This window comes from Vanacampus margaritifer, chromosome 15 (genome assembly GCF_051991255.1).
Source record: "Vanacampus margaritifer isolate UIUO_Vmar chromosome 15, RoL_Vmar_1.0, whole genome shotgun sequence".
In the NCBI taxonomy this organism is placed as follows: Eukaryota; Metazoa; Chordata; class Actinopteri; order Syngnathiformes; family Syngnathidae; genus Vanacampus; species Vanacampus margaritifer.
Genome location: NC_135446.1, coordinates 12,764,357 through 12,787,074, shown reverse-complemented (window position 1 = coordinate 12,787,074; position 22,718 = coordinate 12,764,357). Strand labels below are relative to the sequence as shown.

Below are 22,718 nucleotides of genomic sequence, written 5' to 3'. Positions count from 1 at the left end.
TTCAGCTGCGCTGCAGGAGGGAAACATGGAAAACAGGCTGGATTGTGGCTCTCGAGGACCGAACTTGGCCACCCCTGTTAACTAGACAGTTCCACAGTGGGTACAGGCAGTTGTAAACAAAAGCTACTTTTTTTTTTTCAGCTCAGTTCATTCGGTAATTTTACAACAGCTGCTTGACAATTTGTTCTCAACAGTGCTAGACAGTTTTACAAAAGGGTACTAGACAACAAGACACGAAAAGTTTCTTTAAGACAGGAGGTACTAGACCTTTTTTTTTTCTCTCGTTGACAGAGTACCATAAAATGATACTAGACAGTTCTTTATAACATGATTTTTTTTTTTTTTTAATTAAAGAGTACTAGACAGTTCTTTATAACATGATTTTTTTTTTTAATTAAAGAGTACTAGACAGTTCTTTATAACATGATTTTTTTTTTTTAATTAAAGAGTACTAGACAGTTATTTCAAATGGGAGTTTTCTATGTGACAGGAACTGGGCTAATATTTTTTAGGAATGGGTTCTAGACAGTTCTTTCCAAAAGGGACTTCTTTTTTTTGTTTTTTTTGGGTGGAATCGATTAACGTTATCATGGGGAAAATGGGGAAAACAAATTTGAAATGCCAATAAATTCGCTTCAATTCAATGTTATTTTATTTTATTTAACTCATTATGCCTACGTTTTTGTCAATAAAGACCCCAATCAAAATGAGTGAGGAGCGGTCTTACCCTCGGAGAAGTTGATGATCCCCAAGACGTGCAGCAACTTGATGGAGGCGAACAACAGCACCACGATGCCCACCGTCTGCAGCCCCTCCGTCTCCCAGATGGCGCTGAGCACCGCGCCGTTCTCGGACCACTCGTCGCCCCCCTGACCCGAGCCGGAGCCGCCCCCCTCCTCACCCGGTCCCACGCTCCAGTTCCCCCGTGCCCACTCCAGTGCTAAGCCGGGCCGGGGACGCACAAGCCGGGCCCCCCTCCTTGGCACCCGTCTCTTGCCTGCCCGCTCTCTAAATCCAGGTCGACGCTGACGCTTCGAGGCTGTCGGGTCACCAAAGCGAGCGCATGGCGTCGGCGAGGACGCAAACTCGATCCAGACGAAGGTGATGGGAAAGCGGCGCGAGCAAACTCCGCTCTTGCACTTGAGAAGCGCCAAGCGAGGGAGGGAGGAGGATGAGGGGAGGGTGTGTGAGGAAGGGAGGGAGAACCGGGAGGAGTGACGGCAAGAGAACGCGATACACGCCTCTGAAACACTCACCTATTATGTGAGACCTTCTCCTTACAACTGCATGAATATATGCGCGGGTTTGGGGTCAACAACAAATAATAGAGCATACCACCATCTGCTGGCCTTTTAAAAAGTGGTTGCTACTTTCAAAAATATATTTTCGGGTACACAGAAAGGAAAGATTTTTTTTTTTTTTTTTGAAAGTTGAGAATTTCAGGGCTTTAAAAAAAAAAAAATCGCGAAAAATTTGTAGTTTCAAGAAAGCCGCAAAAAAATTCTTAAAATGAAAAATTGTATATTTTGTAGGGGAAAAAATGTGTAAGTTCAAGAAATGAGAAAGAAAGTATATATTTTTTCCAGGTTCATGCTGTACACCCCTGCTTCCTCATCTAAGAAACTTGAGGAGCTGATAACGACCCAACAGGCTTTCCCTTTGTTTCCCTCTGGTGGTCATTGTTATTTTTATGTTTCTTGGATGCGTTGTGACTGAAGACAAATTCATTGTGTTTTTACAATAAATTTTGATTATTATGAAGAGAAATAAGTTAAAAAATAAAATTTTCTAGATGTAGCGTAAATCGGTTAAATTAATTATTTGGAGGGTGAATCAAGTTTAAGGCTTGCCCTAACTTTGAGTGTCCTCTAGGGGGCACAACGCCTGTCTGTTCTCATTGTTTGCTACTCCTGTTCTTGTAGTTGCTTTTCTTTGTGTCATACACTTAGAAAAGTTTCACTTTTTCCTTGAAAAAAGTTACAAACTTAAAAAATATGAATATAAAAAGTTGTATATTTGATTACTCATCGTATTGCAGTATATTTTTTTTAACTTAACTTTTTTAAACTGTCCTAGGTTGTGTACTTTGAGTTGCATTTTATGAATGAAAATTTTGAAATAAAGTTTTCTTGAAAAAAATCTTAAGTGTTCTAGAAATAATAAAATAATGATATAATCATCCTGAATGCCAAAAATCTGCAAATAATGGACAACCCCCTAAAAAGATTTTTTAATCGCCTATAGATGCCACAAGATGGCGACAAAAGGCAGAAAAAAATCTACATGAAGCTCCTCAAACCACACAAATTGTCTCGCTGGCAACAAGATGTCAACAAAGTGAGCTACAACAGCCACGCCAACCAAGAGTGCTGAAAGAGTGTAAAACGCGACTGAATCGTCCACGGTTCATCTCGGAATTTTCATTAACTCGCTTGAAGTGAACCGTGGACGGAGCAGCTCGTTCGCTCATCAATCAAAGCTGCTTGGCACGTCATCTTCGGAGGACAAAATTAGGGGATGCAATTAGAGAACACCTGCGGTGTGGAAAGGCGAAGACGTGGAATTACAATGGGCTGTTTTTTATGCGCTAAAAATCGCCGTGGAATTGAAGGCAAAAAAGATGCATCTCTGTCAATATGTGATTTTTGGCTAAAAATTTCTATTTATCTGATAAGGCAACTTTTTACGCTAAAAATAAAGTGCATTATTTCGCTCTAAAATATATATTTTTTCTTCCTTTCTCCAGCTATACAGCTATTTTTTTCTACAAAATATATGCTTTTCATTTTTATTTATTCTTTTAATCCACAATTTACTATTGTTGAAAGATTATAACTTTTATTACAGTGGGAGACTGCACAAAATTCTTGAAAAACCCTTAACTGTCACCCACAAAAATAAATTTAAAAAACATTCCAAATTTTTTATTTATTTATTATTTTTTTTTAAAGCATGACTGTTTTAGGGTTACTATTTATGTATGTATTTTTTTTAAATCTTGTCCAAGTTGAGTTGACTCAACCCTCAACAATGTTCCTGACACATGCCAACAGCGCCACCTATCTGTCAATCAATGAACCCTCTTAATGTGGGATGACTCAAAGAAGAATAAAACAAACGGCGGACATTGTTACAAAAGACAAGACGGCCTGCATGCGGGAACTGATAACATTGAAGTGCCGTCGTTTGATTTACGGCGCACCATTTGTCAGCAGGCCGCCGATCGGTTCGACGGGCGAGGGACGAGGAACGGCGGCGGGGACGAGGAGGAGACATAAAAAAGGCAGCCACGACCCAGGAAGGTCGGAGCCGCTGTCCGGTCCGGCCGGCCGGCGTGTGAAATACGACCGGCAGAGCTCATCGGCACCGCCGGAAAAATCGATCATTTAGAATGTTGTAAAAATATTCCTGAGTCAGTTTCAGACCATTGAGGATATTACCGTAATTATTGTTGGAATTGGGAAATAAAAATAAGCAAATTTGTAACTTTTTTTTAGCAATATTGTGAAATGAACCATCCCTGACCTTGATGGCTGCCAGCTGCCCTGTCTTGACATGGCGACCCCTCAAAGCAGACAGGTCGATTTCATCCAGACTCCGAGCCTTGGATGTGCCAATTAGTCTTTACGTCAAACAGACGAGATTCTCAACTGAGAAACGACTTTTTAATGCTCCATAGCAGGAAGGTTAATCATAAAAGATGAAAGAGATTGTTCAGAAACGACAAGTGTACACCAAAAGCTTAAGCTAACTACCCTTTCCTGCTCATCTTACCGATGTAGCCGACCTCCAGCAAGCCAAACTGCTCCAGAACCTTCACAACAAGGACTACGACAGCCAATACGGCCATCATTTCCAGACCCTCCAAGTTCATGTCGACTGGCCATCAAAACGCTCGTGTGAGAGTGTGGTGCTCTTTGGCACCAGGAGATGGTGGGGAGGCACACTTGGGTGACGCTAACGACCAGGAGGAGGGGGGACGTGACGGGGCGGCACAGTTATTTACCAAAGTATCATTCCAGTACAATATAACATCCATACAATAAAGAACACACACAGTTGTGTATTCTTTATCCTCTGCAAAAATCCACACGCATTTCTGCGGCTTAGTTGCGACCATCTTCTGTGTTTCATCATCAAATCTAAGTGTAGATACTAGATGCTGTATGCCAGTATGCATTATACTGCCCCCTGCTGGCCAAAGCATGCACACCAAAAAGAGCAGCATAATGTCCACTGATTTATCATGAAGCACAAGTTGATTGAATATTTTATTCTGTTTAATTATTGTATGTTTTTATTAAGTTCATATAATATTTTTTTAAAATAAACAAAATAAAAAACGTTTTGGGAGGAATATATAAGTAGTTTTTCCAAAATAAAAATACAATCATTCCTGAAAAGTAAAAACACGATTATTTTTTTAATTGAAAATGGAAGACTTTATCGTATTTTCTTGACTCTTCCAAAATATAGAACCAAAATGTGCCCCCCCAAAAAACTAAATTAACATATAAAACGTGTTTACTTTTATAATGTACAATAAAAAATGGTAAAGGAGTATGACAACGCCACCATTTTGCTTCCTCATCACCTCAGGTGTTTGCAAGGGTGCAATCAAGGCCTGGCGAATGCGAGTCACAAATAATCAGCACACAGTGTGTCGTATCAATCAGTGTGATTGGTGGTGAGGCTAATTAGTGGCGCGTGGGTATGTGTTGACACCTGCACGCTGACAAGTTTTAACATGAACAGTTTGAACACAATGCCATTTTCATATATTGCCACAACACTTAACATGCAAATAAGACGTTTTAGTACAGCTATGTAGCAAATCGTCTCATATAATCCGTACATACTACACACAGTTTTGCCTTTAAAAATGCTGATTTGATTGGTATTGTCACCATTTTTGTTAAAAATAAGCAATAGATGAATGATTTATTTATAATCTTAAAAAGGCATTTTTAACAGATCATTTTTAATGAGTATATTTCATTTTATTTCAAGTCATGACAATTCATTAATAGGTCAAACGTATTATACTGCATCGTGTTAGATTGCTGCCACCAAGTGGACAAAGTTAGAAACTGCAAACCATAGATGGAAAGAATTGCTGACACAACAACAACAAAAACCTTCAGTGGGACATTTTAACCATTCTGGTACGTTAATTTCTCAGGAACAACAATAATGCTCCTGGGAATCTTTAATTAGCCCCAAAATAAAGTCATTAACTCCATCACTACTTTCAATCAATATTTTGTGCATTACCCCATTTTTCCCTCAAACTTTGAAACGGGTGAAAATGAGCGTTGCAAAACACGCTAGCAAGCAAGTATCTTGTTTCCAAACATCAGCATTAGCCGGGTGACAAATGGCGAATGTGGCCGCCAACGTTCCCCGCTGGCTCCAAATAACCGACAAACACAAAGCAACATTGACCATCTGGGGAACAAATCGGAAACATTTGCAGCTCTCGTCATCAATCGGACCCGATATATTCGGTGGCCGGGCTGTCGTTGTCACGTCCCATCTGGTACCACCGAACAAGATGGATGCGTGTGACAATAACGGTCAGTTAGAATGTTAAGGCAGCAGGATGCACTCGCGAATTGATCTGCATAAGCCGAGGTTTGAACAGCAAACGTCAACAACATTTTTGACAATAAGAGCAACTTTGGGGCAAAGCGAAGGACTGCCAGTTTGATACGCACTTCTGAAATGTGATTAAATTAGGTGGCGTTATATATTATTAATAAATAATTTATTTCATCCAAGTGAAGACGCTTAATCGAAAATCCATATGCGACACTATATTTTTCATAAATGTATGTCTTTACAGTTTAAAATGATCACATCACCATTCCTAGGAAATCACAATGTCCGATCATTTGTTACCAATTTCTGTGTTCACATTTTCAATTGATCATTTCAACATTCCTAGGGAATCGCAATGTCCTACCACTGGTTAGCTATTGCTATGTTCACAGTTTCAAATGATGTTATTATAATTTTGGAATTTTCATTTTATTTTGTTTTTATTTCGTTTTGAGTTTTGTGTTTTTAAATTTAGTTAGTTTTAAGGGTAGTTTTGACATAGTCTCTAAACATTTAACTGCACTAAAAAAAACTAGCCACCAGAGGGTGCTAGAACTGCAAAAACGGCAGAATTGTTGATAGAGTTTGGCCAACTGGTACTGGAGTACTACGCTGTGATTGGTCAACTGCTGGTCACATGACATACGGACGCCATCTTGTTACCATGCCGAAACCGAGTTGGCCAAACTCTCTCTATCAACGGCTCTGACAAATGGAAATCAACTGGACTTTTTTAACAGATGTGCTTTCTTTTTAATATCGTGACATGACGACGACGATATATTGTGGCAGTTTTAATATTGCTATATCGCGATATTGCCGTTATTGTTACATCCCTAAAACCTACACAACTGGAAAAATATATACATATAGAAATGCAGTCCAAGTTTTTGGTCTTACAAGTCAAAGTCAAACTAACAATTGTCAAATAAGCATTGCCTCACAAAATAAAGAGTATTTCCCCTTCCCTGGCTGCCACTTGGGACAGTCCAATGAGTTCAATCACACAGTGCTCCGATCACACCTTTTCAGTGAGGGAGGGTGGACAGATCCCCTCACATGATCATTTCAACATTCCTAGGAAATTGCAATGTCCTATCAATAGTTAGCTATTTTTGGAACAGGCCTGGGGAGCACCTCTGGTGACAACTTCTCAAATGTATGACTTAAAAAAAAAAATATATATATATATATATATATATATATATATATATATATATATATATATATATATAAAAATAAATATATATATATATATATATATAAATAAATAAATAAATATATATATATATATATATATATATATATATATATATATATATATATATATATATATATATATATATATATATATAAATAAATAAATATATATATATATATATATATATATAAATAAATTAAATAAATAAATACAAAATATATATATATTGGCCTTATTTCCACAAAAAATATATATATATAGAAAAATCATTTTCAAAATTATACTCAACTTTTTCAGAAAAAAAAATTCAGTACACAATTCGTTTTCTTTCAAATTCACACCATTTTCTTGAAACTGATGCCCTGATGCCACTATCAAAGAATAATCGGCCCACCGATTTATCAGTCGTGCTCTCGACTGTACGAGAGCACAAATCTCAAGTATTTCTGTTCTGACGATGAGGAAGCTCTCTACCTGTGGTCCAGGTTCACTTCCATGTAACATGAGGTTGTCAGGTAACCATGGATACGGGGAAAATGACATCTCTCTTGCATTCGCTTTTCCCAAACAACAGAAGGCCTGACAAAGACACCCGGGACCGACGTCAGGAACGCGGCCCACAACGGAGCACACAATAGAGGACGAGGACAACGGAGCTCCTCCACGTGCCTCTCACTAGTCCCTTGTCGCAAACAACTCATTTGACCAGTTGGTCGCCTGAGTAAGCAGCTTACTCCCACGCGGCAAAAACACAAACATTCAGATGCCGACCACGCACGCACTGTGCGAGCACCTGAGGGGGCTCGTGGGATGGCGAGCTCTTGTCATGCAAACTACGGCGATAAATGGCAGGCTGCAGAGTGGCTTGTTAAGAGCCTCTGTTCTATTATTTGCGCCATGGAGAGTGAGCAAGCGCAGCATTTTCGTTTGGAAGTACGCAAAATGACAGCAGTAGTTGGAAGGGATCACCTGTACAAGTTTTTCTTCAACACCCCTGTTGCTAACTTATTGACTGTTTATTCTTCAAATACGATGATTCACTTGTTTTCATAGTTTCATGTGAAAGCAAGAGAGTGAAATCGATGACATGTCGTATCTGGGGTTTCCCTCCCATCTGTAAGATTTGCTTACATAGCACATGGAGCAAAACCAAGGCCTCCAAAAATATACGACTTTCATTATTATCGTTGCTTTTCCCTTTGTGCCGAGCCAATTAAACCACCCGGACGGTTTACCGACAACGTCAGCAACATCGCAGGCAAAGCAAACAACACTTTACACACCCAACACACTCCCCTATGAAAAATAAATAAACCAATTTCATGATCTGCTGGTCCGGCAAGAAAATAGATTGCAGAATGAAATGGAAGAGCTGAGGTCCAAATTTGCAGCAAGCAACAGCTGAAATTTGCTCGTGAAAGGTTGAAAGAGCTTGGAATCGTCAAGTTCCCCCCCCCCCCCCAAGGGGTCGTACAGGCGGCGTGTGCCATCACGATGACACACAAAATATATATATATATATTTTATTTTTTTTATTTAAAGCCTACCTGTGGGCTTGCGTCTTTGTGGTTTGGGCTGAAGCGAGAAGATGACCATTAAAGCTCCCATGATGCCCTGCTCGGCTCCCTCGCGCGCGAGTGATCTGAAAGTCCTGCTTGAATTCCACAAACACACACACACGCACACACTTTTGCCTCCCACGCTTGAGAGTGAAGCCTCACATTGGCGTGAGTGAGAGAAAGAGAGAGACAGACAGGGGGTGGGGGGTGTGGGGGGGAGAAAAGAAAAAAAACTTCCTTTCCAACCACCCTGCTTCGGCTGCACGGCGAGCGCTTGAGTTTGGAGTTTTGACGCAAGCCCCCGTTACCCCCCCCCACACACACACTTTCTTCCTCTGAGATGGGGAGCATCTTGACCGTGCCAAAAAAAGCCACCAAGATGAATGGTCGCACTCCAGAAGAGCGGAGACGAAGGTATGGGCTCAATGCAATGTGTTTCTTTTTTTTTGAGATGCAATTATATGGACAGGTATTGCCGCCGCAACACTGATCCTCGGGGGAAGATTGCGTGGATTAAGGCAAAGGTCACACATGATCAATCCTGTGGATGGGAAAGTCAGAGAAGATTTTGTGGAAAATGTTATGCTGTCATGCCGGCAGTGTGCATCATACACAAAACAATGAAATGACTAACAGAAATATGCAAGTTTTACTTCGAAATGGCCACTAGATGGCGACAAAGTAATGAGGTAAAAACTGGCTCTTGATCATCACACTGACCTGTCTTATTTATTTATTTTTAAATAGGGAAAGAAAATCTACTGGCTTTTAAAAAACTATTATTATTTATATAACTTATTTTTTATTATAATTTTTCTAAAGAACATCTTTATTTGCCAAGTATGCTAAAGCACACACATTTAGGACGTATCGCCACAGGCTTGTCAAGGTGTACTGTGAGGATTTGGACGCTAGAGGGTGCAATTGCTCCATTTTCAAACACCTGACAAGACTTAATGCTTTTTCCTCTTCTTGGGAGTTTTGCTCCCACACTCCAAACACTGTCACGATAAAGAGCATTCCGTTTCTGGAAGAGGAGCTCGAAATAAGATGAGACGATGGGGCCCATTGTAAATAAAAGAGTGCAGTGTGCAATCTTTTTTTTTTTCCATGACGTAACAGCAGCAAAAAGTGCCGTGTCAGGTATCAGAGATTCTTTCCCCAACAATATTTCTAAAAAGAAAAAAAAGGAAAAAAAAATTTCAACCCTCATCATGCATGAGTGAATATTATGTACAGAACTAGCAATTCCAACGCTCCGTAAAAAAAAATCTTGGACTCAAAGTGCCACAGCAATAAACAGCATTAAGCGTAACTCCTCACTCACACTTCATTAGGGCAAAATTGACGGCGGCGCATTAGCATTCTCCATTTTGTCCCACTTAAGTTGGCTGCGGAGTCCTCACCACGGGATATTGCAGTGAGTACTATTAAATATGCACAGCTGGAGCACCATGTCAAGTTTCAAAGAAAAGAGGATTTATCCTGAACAATGCTTTGGATGGCAGTTTTTTTCTTCTTTTAATTAAAATATGTGACATTGAAAAATCACAAGTTGACTGCTTTAAAGCTCAGTTGGGGTTCATTTTAAACATGGAGTTTCTGGAAAATAATGGTTTGTTTTTGTCATTTTGTATGCTGTTTCTAACCATTATTATTTAAGGCACTTTTTATTTTATTTTTATTTTTAACAACTCCCACCTAATCCGTTCAAATTTCAACATGTTTAAAAAATTCACGCCTTTCTGGGAATATATCGTCTGATTCCACATTACTTCCAGTATTCGCACTGTTTAACGTTAAAGCTGCAATATGAAACTTTTTCCCCCAAAAATAACTACAATAAGCTATTTATTTGACCATTTATGACTAAAATGCCTTCTAATTAGTGGATTAACACCTTCGCTGTTCACAATGGGTACTCCTGCAAGCCTCTGGCCAATAGTTTTCTGACTGGATTCGGGTTAGAATTTCCCGTGCCCTGTCTGCGGATGTGACGTAATGTGCGTGGTGTGTATGTGAATAACGGTATTGCAGTTTCATTTTTCGTCAGCAGGTGGCAGTAGCGATTCAAAATGGAATATTCTACGCCCAGTAGCTTTAAATATCAACTTTTCTCCATTCATTTTCAATGGGACAGACATAAAACGTATCCCCACTGATATATAGTCCCACTTTCCACACATACAGCTTATCATCATTGCTTTGTACTGCTCGGTGGAGCAGTTGGTAAAGTCTAAAGTGCATTGTCCAGTAACCAGGAGGTGGCGGGTTCGAATTCCATCTCCAACTGTACATTGCAAATATAGCCATGGCCATTATGCTAAGTGACCATAAATATGTCATTAGCCGTGATTTTGGACCGCATTTTAGTATATTCGATGGTTCGATACCAATTGGCTATTATATCAGAAAATGGATTATAATTTCACTGAAATGATTTAAGCACATGCATTCAAATTTTACCATTCAGCTCGTCGCATTCAGTTTTTCAGCATTCCAATGCAATTTCTACAGAAATTGCACTTTGTCTAGTTAAATATTTATAGAGTTTGTTTTTCTATGGATATTTTAAAACAGATTTTTACAAATATAAGTACAAAACAACCATTGGGTTTTATGAATAATTTAATCCTAAAATTCACACTAATACCAAATCATGCGAAAACCAAAGCAATATTTCCTATAGGAAATATTGTAAATCCAATTAATCTGTTTTAGACACCCAGTGAGGGACGGCAAAAGTACATCCATTAAAAAAACAATTTTAAGGTGTGTCAATATAACCGATTTTCACCACTGCCTACTACTTTTTAGGATTCAATAATGGGTTCACAGTCCTCACATCTGAAAGGTACATTGTGACGCGAACTCCCGCTGCCCATCATTTCAATCATCCTGTGACTCTCCAAGCGAGCAAAACAGCTAATCCAACGTGATCCAAATCATGAAGCCACGGCTCGTATTTATAGCATCTCATTTACAAGCTGAAGCGCAGCCAAGCGCTTTTTGCTCATTAATCCCAAAAGATTGAGCGGGAATACATGTGTCATTTTGCCTAAACAAAAAAAGCCACTGAAAGCAGAAACAAGTGAACAAAGTTAAGCGGCGTCGTTATTCAAGGGCCAAAGGTGACGTTTGCTAAAAACAACATAAAATGGTTTCCTTCGCCAGTGTGCCGGCGTCATCGTCTGCGGCATGAATTAAGCAGCGGAAGGTTTTAATAGAAGACATTAATCATGCTGTCACACAGCTTGAAACCTGGGGCCATAAAAATGTAAAACTGTTCGTAAAAGGGGATTAAAAGCCAATTAAGAGGACTCCAGCTCATCGATAAAACAGAATGAACATAAGGCTACCAATAGCGCCGCAACAACAACATGACAATGATTCATATTGCTTTCAGGGTGGTATTAAGACGTTTGTTGCATTTTCACGCTTCATTGTAAATTAGCCCTCCACCTTATTTATTTGACACACTCAACAGTTTTGAATTGAGGGATTACATTGATTACAATTTGTTCTAACTAGCAGTGTTATGTTAAATTAGCTAGCGACGCTTATGCTAGCTTAGATGTGTAGTCGTGTAAAGGTCACTTCTTTACATTGGTTTTAAAAGAAAAGTGGTATCGAACGTCAATAACCTTAAGTCATAGCTTTAATTTTATACATCTGAGATTCTTTTTTTGAGTTTGGACATTTAAGGCCTCGTACTTATTGCTACTCGAGTCTGCATTGTGGGGGGAAATGATCACCACAAAAATCACGCGATAGTGAAAAATCTGCATGGATGGATAAAACTACTACGAGCAATTTGAACAACAAATGGCGCGTAAGTCTTGTCCGTCTTCCGGCGAAAAAACGATTGGTTTGCAATAGCGACCCGGCGTCTGTGTTTACTCCAGAAAGGGTTAACGTCTGCCTCACGGTTAAAAACCCATTTCACGGTCAAGCTGCGGCGTCACAGAGCAAAATCAATGAATTTCATTTAGCCCTGCGACAAAAATGGGCCAAATTTGCGGGCCTGACTGCTTACATTGCTCACATCTGAATTCTGTCAAGTGGTTGCCACCTTTTCACAAGACTCCTGTGTGGAAACTTCAGCATAAATGATTCACATTGGGTCATCTGGAAGTAAATTTAAAGCAGATAAAGTACTACTTTTCCAAATAATGACCTTTTTTTTTTCTCGACATGAAGTCATATTTCGCTGAGGAACGAGCAGCCCCCGAGTCTGAGCACGGCCGCCTCGGTGGCTCCAGGCAGTGACATCACGGGGTCGGCCATTAAGCGCGCACCTCGGGGCTTCTTGGGGAGGGGGGGCAGATCTGAAGCATCTCGTTGCTTCACGCCACCAGTCACGTGACGCTAATTCACAGCACACTTCATCTCCGTTCATGCTCCAACAGTTGCCTGCTGAGCACCAGCCATGCTTTTCAATGCATTAATCCTTCGCGGAAAAAAATTGCTTTGCAGAAACTTAATTAACGGCTTTAATACAGGGGGGGTTCAATATTGCTGAGGGAAGTGGCTTTCCGGATGTTGTTTTGAATTATTTTTAGAGCTTCGTTTTGGCGTGGACAAATCATTGGCTTGTCCAGCACGAGGACAAGCTCTGGGAATAGTTTTGTGGGCACTCAAACACATCCCACTGAGAACCGTAATGTGCAAAGCAAACATTGTTTTGACTGTGTCTATTTACTGCTGCGGCTTCTCGGCCCGCTCTGCTCTATTTACTCCAGCAAATCTGCAATTACAGTTATTTGCTTTCTTTTGCCGTCTTTTAGGCCATATGAAATTGCATTAGGAGGCGGGAATCCTGCGGCTGCTGGAGATGCAGACAAACCGCGGCAGCCTGAAAACATCTTTCGGGAGGCGAAACATTTCCACCGGCCACTTCCTGTCCGCACAGGTCACTTCCTGTCACCCCTCAGATCAGTGAGGACGTCCTTAAAAACAGAGGTGGTAAATCCAGGTTCAGAAAAAAACCCTGCCACAGTTTGGCTTTAGCCCTTTGCGCTAGCTAGCTAGCTAGCTGCTCCCTAGCAGGTAAACGAGCACACCCGGCTTGCTAGCTAGTGATAGATATTGTAACATTTTTAATACTTCATTTCATATATTAACCATTGTTACACATTATTAACATTTTAATACTTTATATTAACCTTGTCGAAATGTTTTGTGTCCTGTGCAGAGCAAGTGCTGTTGATTTCGGTACAATCTGACCTTAAACTGGGACATACTATTTAGTCTAAAAAAGTTCCTTCTCAGCGTTTTGTGCGAAAACACATTTGGTCCTTGAGAACAGAATCTGTTTTGAACACCCGCACCTGACTCTGTTTTCGCCATCGCTCATGGAAAATACCCAGAGAGTATGTTTTGTCTACAAATGAAAGAGAGGAGGTCTTTTAACTATAAGAAACTATTGTGCATGCGGAAGAACTACATTTGACGCTCTGAATCCCACCTGTTTAAGTGATGAATTAGAGGCTGTTATCTGTCCAGAGATCTCTGACTGGTTAAAAATGATTTTTGCAAAGGTGTATTTTTCTTACATTAAATCTATCTTCATTTTTGGAACACGCAAAGAGGACAAAATAATTTTATTCCTCTTTCACTAGCTAGCACTGAAGGCATTATTTGATTACTTTATTAAGTGTAATCTTTTGCGTGTTCAAATAAATCAGAATTGAGATCTTATGAAAAAGTTTCCCTTGCAAGGATTTTATTAAGAGCTCTTAAGACACAGAAAAAAAAGCTTACATTCGAAAGGTGATGTTAAGCTTCCAGTGTGTCGAATATGGAAACACACAGTTGCTTTTGTTATACATTATTACCATTTTTAATTCTTTATTTCATATTTTAACCATGTTGAAATGTTTTATAGATGTGTAGAGCAGGTGAAATAGTGTTGAACTCAGTATAATTTGACCTTAACCTAGCTGGTACCTTGTTTTTGTCGAAAATTTCTTCTCAGTGTCCTGCGTGAGAACATATTCTGTTCGTGAGAGAGAAAGCACACACACAGTTCCCACAATTATACTACATTAGGAGCTGTCAAGTTCAATTTGTTTGTGAGATTTTGTTTTGGGAAAAAGTACGAACTGGTACACTGAAGAATATGTTGTGTCTAAAAGATGAACACAGGTGCGAACTGTGTACTGAGATTCTGTTTTCTTCTCTGTTTTTCTTCTGTTATGTAACATTGTGAGAACCAATCTGTTTTTCTTATTCATGGGAGGAGAAAAAGGCGTTTTGCTTTCTGGGGTGTATAAAGAGCTCTCTCTCGCAAGGGAGGGGGCACACACTCTTGGATTGACACACTCTTTACGTGATATTCAATTTGTGTGACCGGAGATCTCTGTAATAAATCATCCTTCGAAGGAGCCTTTGTCACAAAGAAGTCTCATCTCCAATTTTTGGAACACGCAAAAGATGACAAATTAGATCATCATTTAACACTTTATACTAGTACAAAAGTTTCTCTCCGCCTCTCAGACTTGACAAAGAATTAGTGTTTTTAATAAACAGAAATGATGATACTGATACGATTATCTCAGCTCCCCACCAGGCTCGGAGAAATGATGTAGACAGGCTTTGACCTTAGACCTTCAGTTTTTACGACCAAATGACTAATGACATGAGAACTTGACAACTTTTAAAACATACACATTCTTATCTCAAGAGCTGGAAGGGAGTGAGAAGTTCCAATATATTTCACAAAATCATTATCACAGTGTTATTCATTTAACTACACATAGTTATACGGCATCTATATGCCTATAAGTAAATTCAAAAACAGTAAAAATATAAATTGAAAATGTTAAATGTCAACAGCACCTGGGGCTAAAGTCAAACTGTGGCAGGGTATTTTACTTTCTGGACCTAGATTTGCCACCTTTGCTTAACCAAGCAATATAAAAAAGTATGTTGAGATGTCACTTAAAAAATAAAAACATCAATCGCAAAACAATGGAAGAAAAGTAGGTACTTAAAAAAAAACAAAAAAAAACAGAACAACTCATGGGATGAATTGTAATTTCTTTAACAACATAAGGTTGAGCGGGCATTAGTGGTAAAAACATCTACTTCTTGTAATGTGCTCTGCAAAGGGGCAGAAAAAAAAGAACCCAAAAAGAGGCCACCCAGAAAATGGCAATCCATCCTCATTAGGTGCAACCGTGCAACCCTAACGTACCGGAGGCAACAGTGCGTCCCCGCGTGACCACGCCCCCACCTTCGCGTCCAAATTGGGGTACAAGTGCGGCCGCAAGCGAGGCAAATAACCAGCCCAATACCCACGTTGCTTTGCATTTAAATTGAATTCTCGGTGCGCTCAGCGGCGCGCGGACAATGCTGGGAAACAGAGGGAAAGATTTGAAATCATATATCAACTTTGGGGCAACCTCCAGCTTGAAAATCTCTGACATTGTAAAAACTGTGATTACCTATCATCATCTCATTCTCACCAAATGAACAAGTTACTTGCTTGGACACGGCCCAATTACAGTACAGTATTGGCATTCCCACGGTACAACATGGCTTCCAACTTAAGTGAGCGTTGAGTCACTTTCCTGCTGTCATTTGTAGCGAGCGGCCTGCCGGTTGCACAGATTTAACCAATGTGTAACGTGATGCCAGTGATTTTCTGCACGGTCGGCCGTGACAAACCAGCCCGGGGGAGACAATGAGCGATTGCGCCAGTTTATAACTGAGGTGTGGGTGACGAGAGGAGAGGAGTGGGTGGGGCCGGGGGCCGCCGTGTCCTTGGGCGGCGGTGACATTTTATCACACAACAAACCAGAGGGAGTCTATTTTCTACAATTGACCTCTGGAGGATGTTACTGTTAAAGTAAAGGTCATGCAGAGGTGCCTTTTGAAATTTGCATTCATGCACTTGACATTTCTACAGATCCACAAGATCACGTGTGTCAAAAGGACTTTTGAGCAGTTTTGTGATAAAAGCGCCCCAAGATTGATCTGTCAAGAATTCACCCCATGAGCGGGCCAATAAACGGGGACATGAAAAACCATTTGCGAGCTGTCACTCCTCACCCGTCAGCGGAAAATGACAGATTTGGAACGTAAAGGCTCGGTTCCGGAACCTGCAACATCTGGGATTTCTTGAAAGGCATCAGAGCTCCCGAGAGGATTCTGACACCTGAAGGGTGTATTGATTCCCTGTTTGTTCTTAGGAAGCCTGCTCAGTAATTGCCGGCTAACCAAGCGCGGAAAGGACATTGTCTCGTGTTGCGGTGCAGTCCGATTGGGCCTCAAAGGGATTTTAAGTATCTTAAGTAAGTAAGTAAGTAAGTACCCCACACTATCATATCAGAATTTTATAGTTTGGAGCATTAATCACTTTAACTCATTCACTGCCATTGACGACTATAGACGTCAAAAATTCATTTTAACCATCTCTATTAGTTTAACATTTTTTTCCACTTTTGCTAACGAGAGTATGAAAACCTAGAAAAAAAATATTGTACATTTAGAATAGATATAAAATTTGTGATTAATCGTTAGTTAACTATTGAAGTAATGTGATTAATTACAATAAATTGTAAATTTCTAATAATCTTTTCTTTTCGTTTTTAAAATGATCTTTTTTCAAAAAAAAAGAAGATTATTAAAATGAGGGCGCCCTAGCGAATATTTATTTTTTTATTGTAATATAATTTTGTAATATTGACTTCATGAGTTAACAAGTGAAGTCATGTGATTAATTACAATAAATTGTAAATTTCTAATAATCTTTTCTTTTCGTTTTTAAAATGATCTTTTTTCAAAAAAAAAAGAAAAGATTATTAAAATTAGGGCGCCCTAGCGAATATTTATTTTTTTATTGTAATATAATTTTGTAATATTGACTTCATGAGTTAACAAGTGAAGTCATGTGATTAATTACAATTAAAAAAATGTAATCGCCTGACAGGCCTAAAAAAATTAATAAAAATAAGGGGCATTTAATCGTAATTAATCACATGATAATTTTATATCTGTTATAAATGTCCAATAAAAAATAAAGGTTTTCAAATAAAAAAAAAGTTAAACTAATAGAAATAGTTCACCTGAATTTTGGACGTTTATAGTCGTCAATGGCAGTGAATGAGTTAACTGTGAGGGTGACATCTCTTCGACAAGCCCATCATTTGCTAATTATTCCTCTCACACGTGATGATTAATGAAACGGGATCTTCCCACACCTGCCTCTGTCTACCGCCTTCGTCCTTCACGCGGCACGACCCGAGACCGGATCGTCTTGCATCATCGCAATCGGGTGAATCCCAAAAGCCAGGACAGACGCATCTTTATGCGGCCCCCGTGCGCACGGAGGTATCAAATATTCAGTTTTTACTGTACAGTCGGCCACGGGGGCAAGTGGAACATGACCTGACCTGTCAGGAAACCAAAGAGAGACAAACAAAAGAAGACGCCGGATTGCGATGACGAAATGAGGCGTCGGATCCAGACGCGGACAGAATCGTGTGCCTGAGAAGCATTTCCGGAAGCTGACGAGGAAAAAGGCTTTATCAGCTTTATCGGCGTGTTAATGAACGGGGATTGAAATGTCACTTAAAAGAGCCCGTGTGGAAATGATGGGGGGGATAATGAGGACTCGTGTGCGCTTAAGATGTCGAATAACTGCTGACGCTGCAGTTATCAGATGGAAGCCGTTACGTCTGCGATTCGCTTCCTGTGGAAGTCTGATCTGGACATCGCATTGGAGAGCGTCCCAACAGCGGACCCTATTAGGGTGTTAAAGTTAGGATGCTAGAGTTAAGGTGTTCAAATGACGTTGTTAAAGTTTAACTCATTCACTGCCATTGACGACTATAGACGTCAAAAATTCATTTGAACCATTTCTATGAGTTTAACATTTTTTTCCCACTTTTGCTAACGAGAGTATGAAAACCTAGAAAAAAAATATTGTACATTTAGAATAGATATAAAATTTGTGATTAATCGTGAGTTAACTATTGAAGTAATGTGATTAATTACAATAAAAAAAAAAATTGCCTGACGACCTAATTCCTAATAATCTTTTCTTTTTGTTTTTAAAATGATCTTTTTTCAAAAAAAGAAAAGATTATTAAAATTAGGGCGTCAGGCGATTATTTTTTTTTTATTGTAATTAAACACATGACTTCATGAGTTAACAAGTGAAGTCATGTGATTAATTACAATTTTTAAAAAATAATCGCCTGACAACCTAATTCCTAATAATCTTTTCTTTTCGTTTTTAAAATGAGCTTTTCTCAAAAAAAGAAAAGATTATTAAAATTAGGGCGTCAGGCGATTATTTATTTTTTATTGTAATTAATCACATGACTTGTGTCACATGATTTAACAAGTGAAGTCATGTGATTAATTACAATAAAAAATAAATAATCGCCTGACGACCTAATTCCTAATAATCTTTTCTTTTCGTTTTTAAAATGATCTTTTTTCAAAAAAAAGAAAAGATTATTAAAATTAGGGCGTCAGGCGATTAGTTATTTTTTATTGTAATTAATCACATGACTTGAGTCACATGAGTTAACAAGTGAAGTCATGTGATTAATTACAATTTAAAAAAAAAAAAAATCGCCTGACGACCTAATTCCTAATAATCTTTTCTTTTCGTTTTTAAAATGATATTTTTTCAAAATAAGAAAAGATTATTAAAATTAGGGCATCAGGCGATTATTTTTTATTGTAACTAAACACATGCCTTCATGAGTTAACAAATAAAGTCATGTGATTAATTACAATCAAAAAATGTAATCGCCTGACAGGCCTAAAAAAATAAATAAAAATAAGGGGCCGTTTAATTGTAATTAATCACATGATAATTTTATATCTGTTATAAATGTCCAATAAAAATATATAGGTTTTCATAAAAAAGAAAAAAGAAAAGTTCACCTATTAGTATGGGATTTTTTTTTTTTAGGCTTTAGGTGAACTGATGAATGCACACACCCTCGTCTGCATGCACGCACACACACACGCACATACACATACTCACATACATACAAAAAAATATATATATATGTGTGTATATATATATATATAAAATTTTTTTTTTTTTTTTTAATAAAAATAAAAAAAAGGAGAGCAATGATGATGTCAAATCGAATGAACAATACTGAGCTCTAAAAAAAGAAAGAAAAACAAATAGTTCACCTGAATTTTGGACGTTTATAGTCGTCAATGGCAGTGAATGAGTTAAACACATTTTCACTCAATTTATTTGTTGACATTAGTCACTTTAACTCATTCACTGCCATTGACGGCTATAAACGTCAAAAATTCATTTGAACTATTTCTAGTAGTTTAACTTTTTTTCCCACTTTTGTTAACAAGAGTATGAAAACCTAGACTTTTTTTATTTTTAAATAATCTTTTATTTTATTTAAAAAAAAAAAGGTTATTGAAAATTAGGGGCATCAGGCGATTAAATGATTAAAAATGAGGGGCGTCAGGCGATTAAAATTTGTAATTGTAATTAATCACATGACTTCAATAGTTAACTCACGATTAATCACAAATTTTATATCTTTTAAATGTACAATAATTTTCTTCTATGTTTTCATACTCTCGTTAACAAAAGTGAACAAAAATGTTAAACTAATAGAAATAGTTCAAATGAATTTTTGACGTCTATAGCCGTCAATGGCAATGAATGAGTTAATCAAATATCGTACACCCAAACAGACACCGAAGCATATGGCGTATCGGTATCAATCCAAGTGTCGTCTTAAAAAAACACTTAATGGCCCACTGGTTGCTATGGAGACTAATGGCTAACTCCATTTGGGCAAATTGATGGATTCCTCCAATCTCGGCATCTGCCGCTAATCTGTTTTTATTGGTTTAGATTTGAAAGCCTCAGCCGTCTTCACTCTTGCCACAGTTAACAAGACTACAGAAAAGCGTGTCGCAATGTATTCGGAACGTGCGGTCTTGAAGAATAGAAAAGCAATTTAGAGTGTCAGCCTGTATGGAAGCGCCCTCAAGTTCATTAGCATCATGCAGCACGTCTCGGGGGGGGGACGAGCGCTATCTCGCTCATGCAGCCTGGCCACAAGCAACTGTCTTGACAGCCACACTCAATTAAAGCCAGAGCAAAAAAAAAAAAGCACGGTTGATTCCCGTGTCTTTAATCCGGGGAACAAACCAGCCACAAGTGACAAAAGATCCAGTTTTCTCATGAAACGACCCAATGGCGGACCGCAAAGAGTCTTACCGGTGTTCAGCGAGCCGGTGACGAGTCTGAACAGGTATTGGGCGAACTTGAAAACCTCCCGCTTGCACCTTTTCCTGCAGCTCATCTTGGCCACCGCCGGGAGTCGTTTCTCCTTCAAACAAGGTCCCGTTTGCTGGTCCGGCTGCGTCAGCACGGCGCGGTGGTCGTTCGTGAGCGGCTCCAGCGTAAAGGCTCGATCCGTCTCTGCGACAGACTTTTTGGAGGGGGGTAAAAAACAAAACAAAACAAAAAAAAGTCTTCTCCCGGACACAAGCGCACGCTGCCGCACTTGATCTGGACGTGTGCGCGTCTCTCGCTCAACTCCGCACCATCTGTGGATGTTTTACCATTGCTGGCGGTTGCTATGGAGGCGGGGCTTGATTGGCCCTGCCGGGAGGAGGAGGTGGAGAAGTGCGAGGCACACTTTGATAGAGAGGTAGGGAAAGCACATTACTCGGTGTAGTAGAAGTCAAAGTCAGCGGTGGGAGGGTACTTGACGAGTATATTCACTTTTTTTTTGGGACGATTTACTTTTTCTGATGACATTTGGAAGCAGAAAAAAAGTGAAACTTGACAAAGGAGGCAGCTGACTGTCAAAAACCAGGCAGGTGAATCATTGACAAGCTCCACCTGGCCCATGTAGGTGCGCTTCATTTTGTTTACTCCCCTAACCTCGTATCACGGAACGTAGCCTCAGAGATTCGAGATGAAACGGTTCAGCGATTTCAAACAATTAGTCAAGTAATCCCCGCATATTTAAATTCACTTCATTCACAAATCTGACATCCATTCATTCAACTTTATAAGGGTAATGTCAAATGAAATGCCATCCATCCATCATCTACCGCAGCAGCTTTAGCAGGGAAGCCCAGACTTCCCTCTCCCCAGCCACTTCAGCCGGCTCCTCCTACGGGATCCCAAGGCGTTCCCGGGACATAGTCTCTCCAGCGTGTCCTGGGTCGTCCCCCGGGGCCTCCCGCCGATGGGACATGCCTGGAACACCTCTCCAGGGAGGCGTCCAGGAGGCATCCGAACAAGATGCCCGAGCCACCTCAGCTGGTTCCTCTCAACGCGGAGGAGCTTCTCACTATCTCTAAGGGAGAGCCCGGATACCCCGCGGAGGAAACTCATTTTGGCCGCTTGTATCCGGGATCTTGAAATGAAATGGAACATTAATATTCACGTCAGGGCTCGTCCCAATTGTAATTCTCATTATTACCGTATCAAGCATATCTGCTAATCGTCTCTGTTGCTGCCTCGTCTTTGTATTGTCTGACGCAGCATATTATTAGCGATAGCATCGGCAGCTAACAGGAAGATTTGTGGGTCGGATTAGATGGATGACTTCAACGACACGTCTTCAGTTTGACACGTTTGAGTCGTACTTTTAAAGTGGCGGCTACGAGTTTATCAAGTTTTTTTGTGTTTATGTCGCTTGATCACACAGCAAAAGATCAGCCACATGGTTTGTTGTGATTCATTTTGGGGTCATACAAAAAAAAAACTATTTGTCACTATAATCCTGATATTGAATTTTCGGACGGTTTCATCTCCACACGCAATTTTTAAAGCAACATTTGGACGTCAGTGTGACATATGGAGCAAATCACCACATTCCAAGTCCTTATAGAGTCAGGGGAAAGACATATGTTTACGCAAAGTGATACGAAAGCTTGAGGGAACTGTGAGTGTGTGTGTGGAGGGGGGGGGGGCAATGGGGTCAATGCAAAAACACTACACATTAGGGGTGTTGGAAAAAAATCGATTCGGCAATATATCGCGATAATACAGCGCGCAATTCTCGAATCGATTCGATATGAGGCCAAATCGATTTTTTAACATACATTTTTTTATGGGAAATATTCAACAAAATGTGTTACTAAGGGTTAGGATTCACACATTAAGCATGGAAGAATGTTATATGAATGAAACATTAAGCCTTAATATTTTATTTCAGTGATGTTCAAACATGAAACAGACGGCAACCTGTCAAATGCAGAGGCTCAGTTATAAACCTGAAATAGTATTTTCTAAATTTGAGTAAAAAATAAATAAATAAATCGCAATAATAAATTTTTTAGATTCGCATAGGGATTAATCGGTATTGAATTGAATCGTGACCTATGAA

At 39.4% G+C, this 22,718-nt stretch overlaps 1 protein-coding gene across 9 annotated transcripts in view; it reads right to left on the bottom strand.

Moving 5' to 3' along the window:
- The window catches only part of kcnip4a (potassium voltage-gated channel interacting protein 4a), a 50,489-nt gene that overhangs the window by 16,582 nt on the left and 11,189 nt on the right, over nt 1–22,718 (bottom strand). Inside the window, exon 2 of one of the 9 annotated variants that reach the window (XM_077544083.1) lies at nt 20,591–20,977. The exons of 4 other annotated variants lie outside the window; for them this stretch is intronic. In XM_077544083.1, the coding sequence (XP_077400209.1) occupies nt 20,591–20,675 (85 nt within the window). In that variant the 5' untranslated portion in view covers nt 20,676–20,977. Of the gene's footprint in view, nt 1–3,774; nt 3,969–8,349; nt 8,524–20,590; nt 22,311–22,718 lie in introns of those variants that run through there. 4 more of the 9 variants (XM_077544088.1, XM_077544085.1, XM_077544082.1 and 1 more) reach the window with 4 other exon arrangements.